Consider the following 13,947-nt stretch of genomic DNA (forward strand, 5'->3'; position numbering starts at 1 on the left):
ACCACAATACATACATACATACAGATCATATGATCATTTGTGTCTGTCTACTGAAATAAATTAGAAATGAACACAATTCATGAGTTAGTTTGGCTTCAAGTGGGTGTCTCAAGTGTTGCAATTATCCCCACACGTCTCTGTTCGTATAACAATGGTAGCTTCTAGAAACAAACTTAAATCTCTTAAAAACACATCTCTGCTTAAATAGTTTAGAAATGAAATACCAAAACCAAATGTGTTAGGTTGTGGCTCCTCCTGATACTGTACGGTTATAATTTGTAAAGAAAAGTTAGAGGTAACATTTGCATGTGTGTTATGTTGTGTTTTTGCAAAGAACATATTGTTCTTCTGCATGTTTGCAATCTCTTTTTCTGCCCACTGATTTATATTGCATCATTAAAGTTGCTCTTCTTGCTAAAGTGCTCCAATATTCTCACATTATTTCTAGATGTGACATTTCCTAATGTTAATAAATGAGAGATATTCAGTGTGCAAGTGCGTGCGTGCGTGCGCGTGTGTGTGTGTGTGTGTGTGTGTGTGTGTGTGTGTATGGTCTGGGCTGGCTCTCTGTCATTTCACCAGCGAGCTGGGTAACTCCCCTAGCATAAGGCAGTGGGAGGCAAACCAGCCATCCTCCCACTCCTGCTTCATTACCACTCAAACAACACCACACATTTTGCACTGTGTGTGTGTGTGTGTCTGTGTGTGTGTACTTGTCAGTGCTCATGTGTGGCCTATAGCATCTGCGTTGTGTCACCGGTCCTCACAGGGTTGGTTCCCTCCCCTTTACTTCAGGCAAACTCCCATATGGTTGCCTACAAGAGAGGTGCATCACCTAGATGTATACACACTACACTGCGCACACATACACACACACATACAGTACACAGAGGGGTGTGTTGTGTGTGTGTGTGCGGGTTGTCCTAGCATGCTGTGTGTGCTCCTGCAGATTGTCCTTGAGCAGAGCAGTGGGACATTTGATGAAAGCAGATCTATAAGGCTGGCACAGAAAGTGTAGAAGAGGAGGAGGAGGTAGATGAAGGACGGCAGCGTAGAAAAAGACAAAGAGGAGAATTGGAGCAGAAAGCACAACAGACAGACAGAAAGGCCGACCACATGCCTCCTACACACCCTCGACAACCGGCGTAGCAACAGCTGAGTGGGTTAAAGATGGGAATCCTTGCTTCAATAAGTTTAACCTGGTCTATATCGCCTCTCAACGAGATGCACAACACGCAAGTGACATTGTAAACTGCAAACCTGAACAAAGCCTATACATCAGCATCAGCCGAATAACACGAGTCATTTTTCCTTTCAGTCTCCCCTCGTGCTAATTTATTCCGTTTAACCATGGCTCAGCCTGATTACCTCCCTTCTGCTACTGATTGTTTCCCATCAACCATGATAGTAGATTTACTTCTGGGTGTATGAATGAAAGGTGGCCTCATATTAAGCGAGCCAGAATGATGGATAGATGCTCGCAAAACACAGTGGAGCAGTGTGTGCTAGGAAAGTTACGCCCCTACGTTTTATGAAATATGTTTCACTTTTTACACTCAAGTAAATAAGAATCAATATCACTTCCAGCTCTGTGTGGATTAATATGAACCCAACACATTCGTATACGTCCGGCGACCAGAATTGTGTCCATAACATTAATTAAACAGCCACTCACTCTACAATGTATTGGCGCTGTGCTCACGTGGAGCTCTCACAGTGGATGGATACAGACTAGCATCAGATACAGATACTGCTACCTTTTGTTGATGATGTTATGAAAAGACTCCCCATCACTCAGCCACTTTCTCAGTTCTAGATTGATAATAGGTTGAAGGTTTCCATTAAAAAAAATCCATTTTGGCTAGGATTAATACCATTATGCTGGGTTGTTGTTTTTTTCCACCCTCTAGGTTTTAGTTACCTGTTCAAGTTGCAACCCAAAACATTGATCAGGCTGGAGCCGGAAATCTCCTTCCTGAAGTGGATGTGTGCTTTGTATGGAACTAGGGGCAAAAAGGGTTGATTACAGTACAATTTTGGGTCAAGGAGGTGGAATGAACACATCGGAATCTAGAAATGGAATGACATGTTTTTTACATTTCTCCTACAAAGTCCGTGCAAAAACACATTTGTGTTTGTTGCAAAGCACACCAAGCATGCAATATGATTCACCTGTGTCACATTCGTTCCAGTTGCTGTAGTTGTAATGTGTACACAATGCAGTGTTGCAAAAGTCAATCTGCATTGTGATTCATTAAATGTCCGGATGTGGGTTGTGTGTGTTCATGTAACATATCCAGTGCCCAAAGTCACATGACCAAAAACAGACATTGCAAAGACACGTTTAGGCTCCCAAAGTCTGTAGAAAGGTAGGCTAAACCTGTCCTGGTTTAATGCCTGTCCTGGACTCAGATTATTCTGAGTCTTCCTTGAAAGAAATGATAATAATAGATCCATCAAACTTAAGATCACAAGGTGAAAAACACGATACATTGCAGTTATGATTTACAACAAGAAATCAAAAGGATGTCAAAAAAACTAAGTTGACAAAATAAAGCAAAGGCATCTTTTTTTTTTTTTTACTCCTAGACTCTTAGACTTCTCTTGACTTGCAAAAATCACCCTTTAAAGACAGATGAAAAGTATGGAAAAGCTACACAAAGATGAACTCTGCCCCTTCCCTTGTTCCTGAAATAGAAACAGATACTATGAACGACGAGAAATCGAGCATCTTTCAGACGTTTGGCTTGATACTGTCTTTGGTCACCGCATCTGCGATGTGCTCCAAGGATAATGGAGTTACAAAAAATGAAAACACATTCACGTGTGAATTGTGAACAAAACAAGTTTGTAGTCTGAATGCAACCCTCTCACAGTGTCAAGGATGCAAAGCACATAAAGGCAGGAAAAAATATGAACACCAGCTCCAGTTAAGTTACTTTTATTTGTGAAAAGCCAAATTACAGCATTTTGATGTGAAAGCACTTTAAATATTAAAATGAAAGGACCCACTGGTTTGTAAACTCTACACTCACACCAAGTACTTTGGCCTAGTGACATGTCTTTCTATTTTCCCATTAGTATAATAACCAACATAACCAACAACAGTGTAAAGCAGGATTTGGCACCAGGCCTTGGTACATGTCTAACAGCAGAGATCCCACACTGAGTTCCCAGCCAATCCGTCTCAGTAAAAAACCTCGCAGACCGACCCGCGATCGAGACCAATTCATCGATCAACCGTCATCAACGTGCTGCATGGCCAAAGGCGTCCTTTACTCCTCCAGTTTGCCTCTCACCGAGACAGAGAGGGGCAGAGAGAGAGATTTGTCCTCTGTGGGTTTTATGTGTGTCAGGCACCACCTAGACCCCATCACTCACTGCCATGCAGACCTCTCCCCCGTGTGTGTGTGTGCGTGTGTGTGTGTGTGAGGGAGAGAGAGAGAGAGAGATGGCCCGCTTATCTTTGATGAAAGCTGGGAGAGGATCTGTTCATCACCTGGTCAGACACACAGGGCTACAAAACCCTCTCAGCTGACTTACACGTGGGGAATATTAGAAGTCCTTTTGAGCGGCCCACAGGCGCTTTGTAGCATTTCTGCTGCGACAGGGGATGATTCACAGATGAATCAGAATCTGGTTCCAATGCAGTTATTTGCATTTGCGGAACTTTTCCCCACAACATAGCATACCAATTCTAAAATCTTTTTCAAGACAATAGCACAAATTGAAAAGGCGCATAAAAACAAGCGGATGGAACCCTGGCTAGTGTGAAAGCTAAGTCAGTTTTTGTCATCGTCACACATTTCTGCTTGGGTTAACACACATCTGATTGATAGTAACATTGTAATTGCTCTTCTTTTTGTTTTGTTTTACTTAATTTGTCATAGACATAAACACGTCCACACACACACAATCTTATAGAACATAGTTGAGTGGGCGCGCGGTTTATATAAGCGGTTAAATAAACTTTCCCCGCTTTGCGATGGCACACTGTTTGACCTCTCATAATTCCTGTGCATGTTTGCACATGTGTGCGTCTGCGAATATGTGTGCTTCTGTATGTCTCTGTATGTTTGTGTGTGACTAATGGCTTTATTAATGCCACGCCACGCGGGGCTTCACTGCAGAGAAAAACTCCGCTGCAGCTCTTTATGAGCAAGCTAATCAGTTTGGTTCCACAAGGCACGTGAGCTCTATTCTTAATCAACCCATGGTCATCATCAAAATTACCTCACGCATTTGCATAATATGATACAGTGCTTGAAATAACCATTACGCCCTTTGTTGTATGCTATACCTCTCTTTCTCAGCAGTAAAAAGTGGAACGAATTGCTGTTTAACGTAGTGTACAGTTATGCTGATCAAAGTGTGTGGACAGAGGACGCTCTGCGCCATATGTGATATTGGAATTTGCCATTCCATCATTAATGTGCTGCTATAACAGCCTCTTTGAAGGCTGTCTAGCAGATGTTGGAACCTGGCTGCAGGCTCCCATTCTGACACAAAAGCATTAGTGAAGTGAAACACTAATGTTGAGTGATAAGGCCTGTCTAACAGTCAGCAGTCCAGCTTATCCAAAATTAGCCGATTCCCTTCTGGACTCTCGTGCAGTCCAATCAAGTTCTTCTGCACCAGAGGTGCGGCGCTATTTGTGTGCATGTGCAAGTTCATTCATTCATAATCTACCGCTTTATCCTCCTCATGAGGGCTGCGGCGGGCGCTGGTGCCAATCTAAGCTGAAGCAGGAAGAAAAGGCGGGGCACACCACGGCCAGGTCACCAGCCCATCGCATGGCCAACATATAGAGACAAACAACCATTCATTCACACCTACGGTCAATTTAGAGTGTCCTCTGCATGTGTTTGGACTGTGGGAGGAAGTGGGAGAAGAGCGAAATATGTTACAAAATACAGGAATAAGACACTGCTCTTGCACCCAGTGTTACATCAACATACAGATGTTTAATTTTATAAGCAGACCATACAAAATGTATATATGTTTAATATTCACTGACAAAGGGAAAGAGAGCCAAACCTACCCTTTCATGATAGGAAGTGTGTCACGTTATAAAGGATAAATAAAAGTAAGTTTTACCTTTGGTGGAGACACATGTGCTAGAGCATTGGTACAGGATAATTGAATTTGGATCAGACATGATTTGTGAACAATAGAAACAAAATAAATCCTCAAGGGCAGATCTTTTTTGTTATTTTTTTTTTCCAGCTCCTTGGATCCTCTTGAATGAACTAAGTGTGTATGTGAAAGTGCAGGTGTATAAAACATGTGTATAAAATACAGTCAGCTGTCACTCACACACAAATGAACATGTTTTTTTTGGATCAGTGTGGATTTGAAATATGATGTCATCCCCAATCTGCACTTCTTTGACTACAGATTTGATTATTTAGGAACTTTGAACTGGTCTATACTGTATGAACTTGGCAATGCAGCTTTAAGAGACTGAATGTGCTCCCAATAATAATAATAATAATATTCTCACTTTTTGGCAACTGTCTGCTTGTCTATGCAGAATTTGCGTAATTTAATTTATCCAAGAATATGAGCATCAATGCTTTGATGCACATTACTGATTTCAGAGATGATTGGACCTTCAAGCACCTAAAATATACATACATATTAATATACATGAGAGCTGCAGATGCTCTCTCTAAAGAAAGGTGGAGGACCTCTCCTCTCGTGTGCTCTAGCAGCAGTGACTTTTTTATAGAGTTGGCTCTGTGCATGGAGGCTTGTGTCATGCTGAAATGGAAAAAGAATGTGGCAAGCCACCAAAACACTGAGGGTGTGGAATTGGCAATATGTAAACAACACTTCATGCAAATGTTTCACTTTGAAAACCTATTAGTAGTAATTACCTTTGAGCTGCCACAAGGCTTTTGATGTGAAAAGTCAATAAGTATGCGTTTCGCTGATGAAAGCCTAGCAGCAGTTGCAAAAATAGCTTAAAAGAGAGCAAAGCTGGGTGTAATATAACCAATGAAAACATTGTTTTTTTTTCCAGTTAGGAGAAGATAAACTATGTTGTACTGATAGAATCGATGTGTGGAAGAGTGAATATGCCCAATCCTCCAGATAAACTTTTGCGCAGCAAATAGATTCAAATGGGAGCAGATCAGACAACAGAAATCTGGCATCTAAATCATACAGTTCATGTGGGAGAATGAAGGCCTGCGTTTTATATAAACCCCATTCTAATAACCGCCTGACCCCATGTTTGGGGATCCATCATAATTATAAAATATTCAAGGTATGAAATCAAATACTCCACACTGTGTGTCCCTTTTCCTGATCAACCACACTGCTCACACAGAGACCCCCAGTGGTTAGAAGCAGCCAGTGCAATGCGTGTCCTCTTTAGTGAATGGAGAGATTTCTTTTGTGTGCGTGTGTGTGTGTGTGTGTGTTATTAAACTGGTAGCATAAACACACAGTGCATATGTGTTTGCCTTATATCTTTCAAAGATAGATATTAGAGGGCAGAGCAGGTTGTCTGCAATTTGCCCTAAGGCAACAATATATGAGCCTGTGTGCGTGTGTGTACTGTATGGGGGATGACTCAGAGCAACATTAATAACAAATCATGAATACATCTAACACTCATAAAACTCTCTCTCTCTCTCTCTCCTAACTCTCTCTCTCTGAGTGTATTTGAAAGATAAGCTAAGCCCGTGTATCTAGCCATAAATGATCTGTTTCCCTCCTCATCGCTCCATTGTTCCTTCACATCCACCCTTCCCTACTTCCTTTCCTTTCCGCGTTCATCCCTCAAGTCTTGCTCCTCTCCGCTGCTCATTCCTGCTCCCTTTCTTCCTCTGACCTCACATCTAACTTTTATTTTTCGCCTCTGCCCTTCTCCCTGTCCTGCCAGTGTGCAGCAGCGCTCCCATCAACATGAAGGTGCAGCATGTGAATGGCAGTGCCCTCATGGTCCGCTGGGCCCGTCCAGAGGTCACCTACCACCCGCCCATCCTCCACTTCCTGGTGTCGTACAGCTGGACCACCCACGACGACAGCTATGAGGAGACACATCTCACCGACGCCAAACACAAACTGGTGAGAGTGCTGTTACGGAATTGTCCTCGTGGTTTTTCATTAGAAGTAAACAGTCACCTGACATGATAACATGACATCAAGGACACAATACTGGGAGCAAAGCCGGGGGAATGTGGCTGTAAGTGAAGGACTGCTGCAGCAACAACGCATATGGATGTGAGTTTGTCCGGTTTGAAATTAGTTTCATAGTAAATCCCTTTTGCAGAAATTTCCAGAGATTTTATTTCCAGACTTTCTCTGGACCTTGTCATTCACATTAGATGCATGTAGCTGGAGACTGTCTTGGTGAGTTGCATTTATAAAAAGCCAGAGCGTCTCTAGAGAATCCAGGCAAGGTGGTTGTGTCTGGTGTCTGGAAGGAAACACACTCACTTATTCACTTGCTGTGGCTCATTCTGCTCACATGAGCTCATTCAGATATTGTCCACAGATTTCATTAAAAAAGAGATGGCAGGAGAATCCCAGCGAATGTCCAGAGTTACTTTTGTGGCTATATGTGATCACATGTACAGCCCCTCTGGACACTCTTTGATGAAATATCCGGCCATGAGTGGACCATGGAAGCAGCTTTACTGTGAAATTTTTGATTCTGCATAAAACAAAATAAAAGCCAGTACACAAAAAACAAGCCAATACTTATATTGGACTAATAAGCAATATCTGACCCATGAGGGGCAACTTCTTAGGAGTTCCTGTTTGGTCACTATCGTTAAAACCACCAGTATAAAGACACAGGACACATTTCCTGTCTCTCCATTGAAGAGCTCAGGGGTGGAGGCACTCCCAGGGTCAACATACAACCATTTGCATTCATATCCAAACTTTGGTCTGTGGAGGGAGGAAGCTGGAGTTTGACAGTGACAACCCACACATCCAACAGGTTATTAGTTAAACTGAGTTTCAAACCAACCAACCTTCCTGCTGTGAGGCAAAGATGCAAACCATCACTCAAAAACATGTCTTTTTTTCACTTTTATTAATCACTGCAGAGGAGTCAGTTACCGATAACAAAATCTGATAAAAAATGAACACGTGTGAATAAAAGACAGAGCTGGAATCCCCCCCTGCAGCCAAGCAGAGCTGCCAATAATCCACACAGTGTCCCCAATGTGTCAGCATGCACAACAATACAATAACCCAGATTCATAATGCTACGACTTAAGCAGCAACAGCTTCAGCGAGTCTGAATCCAGATTTCCAAATACATCAGTATACGTGTGCCTACTGTCATGCAGGCATACGCATTAATTGAATTCACTTTTTTTTTTGGTTTTCAGTCGTATACCACACGTGTATCATTAGGACAATATTTGCTCCACATCAAACAGCCTGTGCGTGTATAAGCAGAACAATGATCGCAACGCTTTATATCCATATTTGAATGAGCTTTTAAGTCTACTCATTACACACACACACACACACAGTGCTCAGTTCTCTGATGTGCTTCCTTGGCCTGGTTTGTGTCGTTAAAAAAAGATGTAAGCTCTGTTTAGACTTGTCTGACTCGTGACTGTCAATAGCCATGTTTGTACCTTTATACTGTATTATTCCCCAAAGACGCAGAGGAACAGTGAATGCTTTCAGTTCTGCCCTCACACACACACACACAGCTCCCGATTCATGTTCACAGCTCCGCGTGCCTCATAACACACACACACACACGACTCTAGGATGCGGAAGGAATTGCTAGCGTGGAATGAAACACAGTGGTGATACTCTAATAAGATCAGCATAGAAGAGACGTAACCAAACAACAAAATGACCTTGTGCTGTTGTTGTATGACAGAGCGATGCCATACACAGCCGCTCTCTCACTTAATGTTTCATTATATTTACAGCAGCACTGTTTTCCCCAAGTGTTTTAATTATTAACATGTTATTCCTTGTTGGCTTGGTGATGTCTGGTGTAACAGCGGAGTTAGTGTCGCTCTCATTAAAGGATACTTTTAAAGTCTGTCATAACAGGACACTTGCAGACCAGACGAGCATTAAAATTTTAGGCTCATGCCAAATAGAAACACGTGTCCGTCCACGGGATACGTAATTGCATGTAAACACGGTCTCCAAGGAAATGACATGCTGGCAAAACTAAACTGTAAACCGTAAAGTTTTATAAAAGAACAAAATAACTGTGTTTACATGTTTAAAAATGTGCATGACATTTTTGTTTGTTTATGTTTATTGGGCAATCAAAACATGTACTGTCTAGGTCTTATAATATTCTGAAGTTTCCCCCTCCCAAACACTCTCCTGCAGTTCATTTCCCCTGGTCTCTCTCCTCCTTTCACACTTTACTGTCCTATCAAATACATGCAAAAAATGCCCAAAAATTGCCTAAAAAATGCTATAAAACACTATAAATCTGCAAAAAAAAAACAGTTTTCCATCCTTTGCTCTTGAACTGTGGTCAGTTGCTAGGCGGATGACTTGCAGACATATGATCAACAATCCTTCCTCCTCCCAGTGACAGGTTTACCTCAAATTCTACTTGGTGATATGTCCAAAACACAACATAAATCACAATCACATTCCCTGTGAAGTGTAATTTAGAATGCAATTTTGTTGTGTGCAAGAAGTTATTTTTGGGAGACTGGGTTGAAGTAGATCAATAGACGGATGGATGTACTTCATTGATCCCAAAACTGGGAAATGATTACAGCAGCAGAGTTTCAGGCACTTGAACAACCCTTTAAATAAAACACAGAGAGAATATGAGATAAAAGCAAAATATACATGTAAAGAAAATTCAAATATAAAATAAAAATGTGAAAGGAGATATATGCAGTTATACAAGAAGTTAGAGCATATGGGAATAAAATATTAAATATTACAATTAACAATTCAATATAAAGTGTGTATCTATCCAATACAATAAACCTGCAAATGTGGGACATTAAGCAGCCCTGTGCTTAAATGACAAGATTGTCCACAATGGCCTCATACACTCGAGTTTACAGATCTATAATGTCCCTCATCAAAATGAGAAACCCTACAGCCGTAATCAATCCTCATCTCCATATAGATCAGAGCTACAGGCGGCGTTCAGCAACACTAATGTGATGCTTCCACAGTCTGAGTTTGACAAATCAAATAGAAATATTTAGTGTTTTTTAGTGCAAAACGCCCTCCTTCTGTTTCCTCGCTCAGATACAGCAGCGACACGCGCTCGTCGTCTCATTGACCAACGTGAACTGAATAAATGATAGCGGCAACATATCGCATTAAGGTAGAACTGTAAAGACTCTGCTTTTCCTCTGAGAGGTTCTGCGGTGGTAAAGTTTTCACACACTGACAGGTTTCTATTTCTTCAGCCACCAGAGGTATTTTATAGGGAAACATCGTGTGGAAAGCGGTGAGTGGAATGCGAGATCAAAGAACAAGAACAACAGATTAAAAAAAAGAAGCATCACCTAATTAAATCCATGCTCAATTAAGTGGAAGATGAAGTCTCTTTTCTTGGGGTATTTGTTCCAATTTACCTAAGAAACACAAACAAAGCAACATCACATTATATCTCTCTTTCCATGACATCAAAAAAGCAGATTTTCTGCATGTAGGTGTGGGACGGTGACAAGTTAGAGAAGGCTGTCTATTATCAAAGTAAAGTGGCAGAAATATTCTAAAAAAAATAGCTTTGTACTTAGCATACATTTTTATTTGGTGAGCTTTTCCTTAATTGGCCTGTTTTTCCCGATGTTTACACTAATTCAAGTCAATATGTCAAACATCCACAACTCAAAAAAACATGAAATAACCCTTTAACAAATGTGGTAAATTCAAAACTGACTTATTAAATAGAACTAAAAATAAAGTAAGGTATAAGGTAAGTTCCATAATGCCTATGGTTTTACAATTTTACAACCAGTGCATTCATGCAAACACACAAACAAACAAATATTAACCAGCCTAACAGATCCTAAAAATATATATTTAAAAAAAAAAGTACAAATTATGCTTAACAATGTCTCCTAGTCCCCGAATAAATGTGCTTTTCTTAATAAGTGGACTGAAAATACCCAAATAGGTCACAGAGTCCAGATTTTAATTAACAATGGCATAATAATCAGCCAATAATCAGATGTTATCCCTTAGCACTGGTCACAGTTGTGCTTACGTACTCCGCAAAGTGATCCACGCGTTCATTTCCGCAGATTTCCGTTCCCTTTCTTTCCTTTCACTGCTGACACATGACGAGCTGAAAAGCCGCCAGCGAGAGTTGCAGCCTTCGGCCACATGATGTGTGCTCCACTTGATTAATGGACTGTGATTGAACCGTATCACTGTGATAACAGCGTGCATGATATGAGCATATTTTAATGGAGTTGCATTTTTTTTCCATGTGTCTGGAGGAATTTCTCATTAGGCGGTGAAATTGCTCTGAATTGAAGTCAACTTTATTTGCGGTGATTGTGAATTACGGTCTCATGATCATATTACGGACTAACAGACGCACGTAAGGGCGTGCGTGTGTGTGTGAGTGTGAGTGACTGTGTTATTGCAGTAAAACGGAGGCTTTTACATCATCAAAAGTGTGACTGTGCGAGCAGTGATAAATCAAATGACTAGTTTTGGAACCCAATCTTTTTTTGATCCATAAAAAAATCTGCTCTGATTAAATAATCAAAACGTAATTTCTTAGACACGTGTAGCTTTAGCAAATCACTTCTTATAATGAGGAAATGTGTAAGTTATAAGGATTTAATAATGCAGTTATTCATTTGTGCAGGGGAAGAAAGCTTTTAAAATACAGAGAGTGAGAGTGAGAGAGAGAGAGAGAGATAGCGGGCAATATCCTCCATCACTTTCATTACAAATGGTCTCATCAGGGGCCAAAATGAGCTATGAGAGGAGGCTGTGGAGCAGACAGGAGGCTCCATTCCCTTACATTGTGGTCTGCTGTTTGACTCTCAGAATACTAATGTTAAGCTGGAGGGGATGCAGGGCTGCCAGTCTGTGCAAAAAGCATGACCTTGGGCCAGTGGCAGTGTGGGAAAACTGCACCCTTCCCATTAAAAAAAAAAGGGATAAGAGTGCCCCCTGCCTGTGGAAACATGCAGGATACATCCACCATTACAGCTGGGAATCTGCCACGATGAGCGGTGGAGGGAGGAGGGAAGTGTTTCATCCTTTCTTCATTTACGAGAGCGACTTTAACTCTTTCTCCTCCTTTTCCCCTTTGCCACATACCCCTCTCTTCCTCTCTCTCTCTCTCTCTCTCTCATAGCCCTTTGATTCTGCTCTTATTCCCAAGTTTCCCCCGGTGCATCTATCTAGGTCACAACAGCACAACAGGGACTTACCGCACATGGCTTCAGGATCCCCCAAATTCCACACACCCGTTCCCCCTTGTTGCAATTAATGAACAGCAGCCTTGTAATAAAATACTGTGGACTGGTCTACTTTATGGCTAATACCACTTGTAAAGGAAGTGAGGGGAAACGAATGAAGGAAACGGCTTCCTAACAGTGCCTAACTGACGTGTGTTTGACAGTAGAGGTGTGGGGGTTATAAATAGAATACAGCCAATTGTGTAACGGGGTAAATGCTCATCATTATGACCCTTTCATGCATACATTTAATGATGTTATCCCTGCAAACCTCTGTCTCCTCTTTAGAGATATGCACTGAAAGCGCTCGCACATGCAGTGTTACATGAGATGTTGTTACATACTGTAAGAACACACATTTCCACAGAAGACGGTGTGGACATTGTCTGGAAACTTCTCCTTTTCCAGCGCCTCAATCAAACCTCTGGAAAAGCCCATTGTGCTCAAATGTGAACAGACTGCAGACAATGTCTGGAAAACTCTTGTTCCCGAACCTGATCGCAGGTTACTTACTGTGCCTAAAACTAAAACCACATTCGTAGCCTCATCATCTCCCATCATTGTCTCAAGAGCTCCACAAGCAGTTATAACGCTATCGTGTTAGTGTGCACGTCTGCAGACCTGTAAAAATAAGCTTGCAAAGAAATGTACAAAGGCAACGAGCGATCTGACAGTTAATAGGCTGCATCTAAGGGCTGATTACATCACAGCACCGTCAACTGTCCGAATCTGACTGCTTCTCCAAATGCAGCCTTCATGTGTGTTATTTTTGATCTCTGAGTGTTTCAGGTGTTTCTTTCCCAGCCCAGGAGATGAATGTTTGCTAAAGGATAAAATAGCAGCCAACAATGACACTTAAAAGTCACACTTTCAAATCAAAGTACCAGGCTTCATTTTAATTCAATAGCTAACAGTTAAAACATGCCATAAAGGTCTAGTGTGTAACATTTAGATGTTTTTTTTTATTGGTAGCAATTGAATATACTACCCACAAGCATGTTTGTGTAAGTGAACAATCTCTTTAAATTAAAGCTTGTTTGGTTTTTTGTAACCTTACAATAAGCCTTAAACAGTTTTGTTTTAGGCAAGGGTCTTGTTTTGCACCTCCGTGTTTCTACTGCATCCTAATTAGCCAAACGTGTGAGTTTGGTGTTTTGGAGCAGAAGCAAATGTAGAACAACTTCCTATCTGGTCTCCGTAGTTCCCTGACATGCTTGACGTGTGAATGGAGTTTCACATTTTGTTCAAATATGCAGTTTCACTGTAGATTCTTCCACAGTGGACCTTTAAACGTGTTACTTGCGGTCAGTGAGCTGCACAGTGGTAATGCAAAGGGAAAATCCTCCTGCGGTCCACACATCGCTGGACTGAGAGTGATTCTGATTAGCAATGATAAAACAGTGCATGATATTTCTCTCCAATTCAGTGACTCTAATATTCCATTAAAACAAGGCTCCTGGAATTGATCTCGTACAAGTTGTAAGATTAATCTCATATTGTCATCCCCTTCATTTGATGGAGATGGATAGCAGTGAGGACTGCG

At 41.3% G+C, this 13,947-nt stretch overlaps 1 protein-coding gene across 1 annotated transcript in view; it reads left to right on the plus strand.

Moving 5' to 3' along the window:
• The window catches only part of LOC131460626 (receptor-type tyrosine-protein phosphatase gamma-like), a 355,572-nt gene that overhangs the window by 308,739 nt on the left and 32,886 nt on the right, over positions 1-13,947 (plus strand). Inside the window, exon 9 of the mRNA XM_058631264.1 lies at positions 6,893-7,077. Coding sequence (XP_058487247.1) covers positions 6,893-7,077 — 185 coding nt within the window. The remainder of the gene's footprint in view (positions 1-6,892; positions 7,078-13,947) is intronic.

Source organism: Solea solea, chromosome 6, assembly GCF_958295425.1.
Source record: "Solea solea chromosome 6, fSolSol10.1, whole genome shotgun sequence".
In the NCBI taxonomy this organism is placed as follows: domain Eukaryota; kingdom Metazoa; phylum Chordata; class Actinopteri; order Pleuronectiformes; family Soleidae; genus Solea; species Solea solea.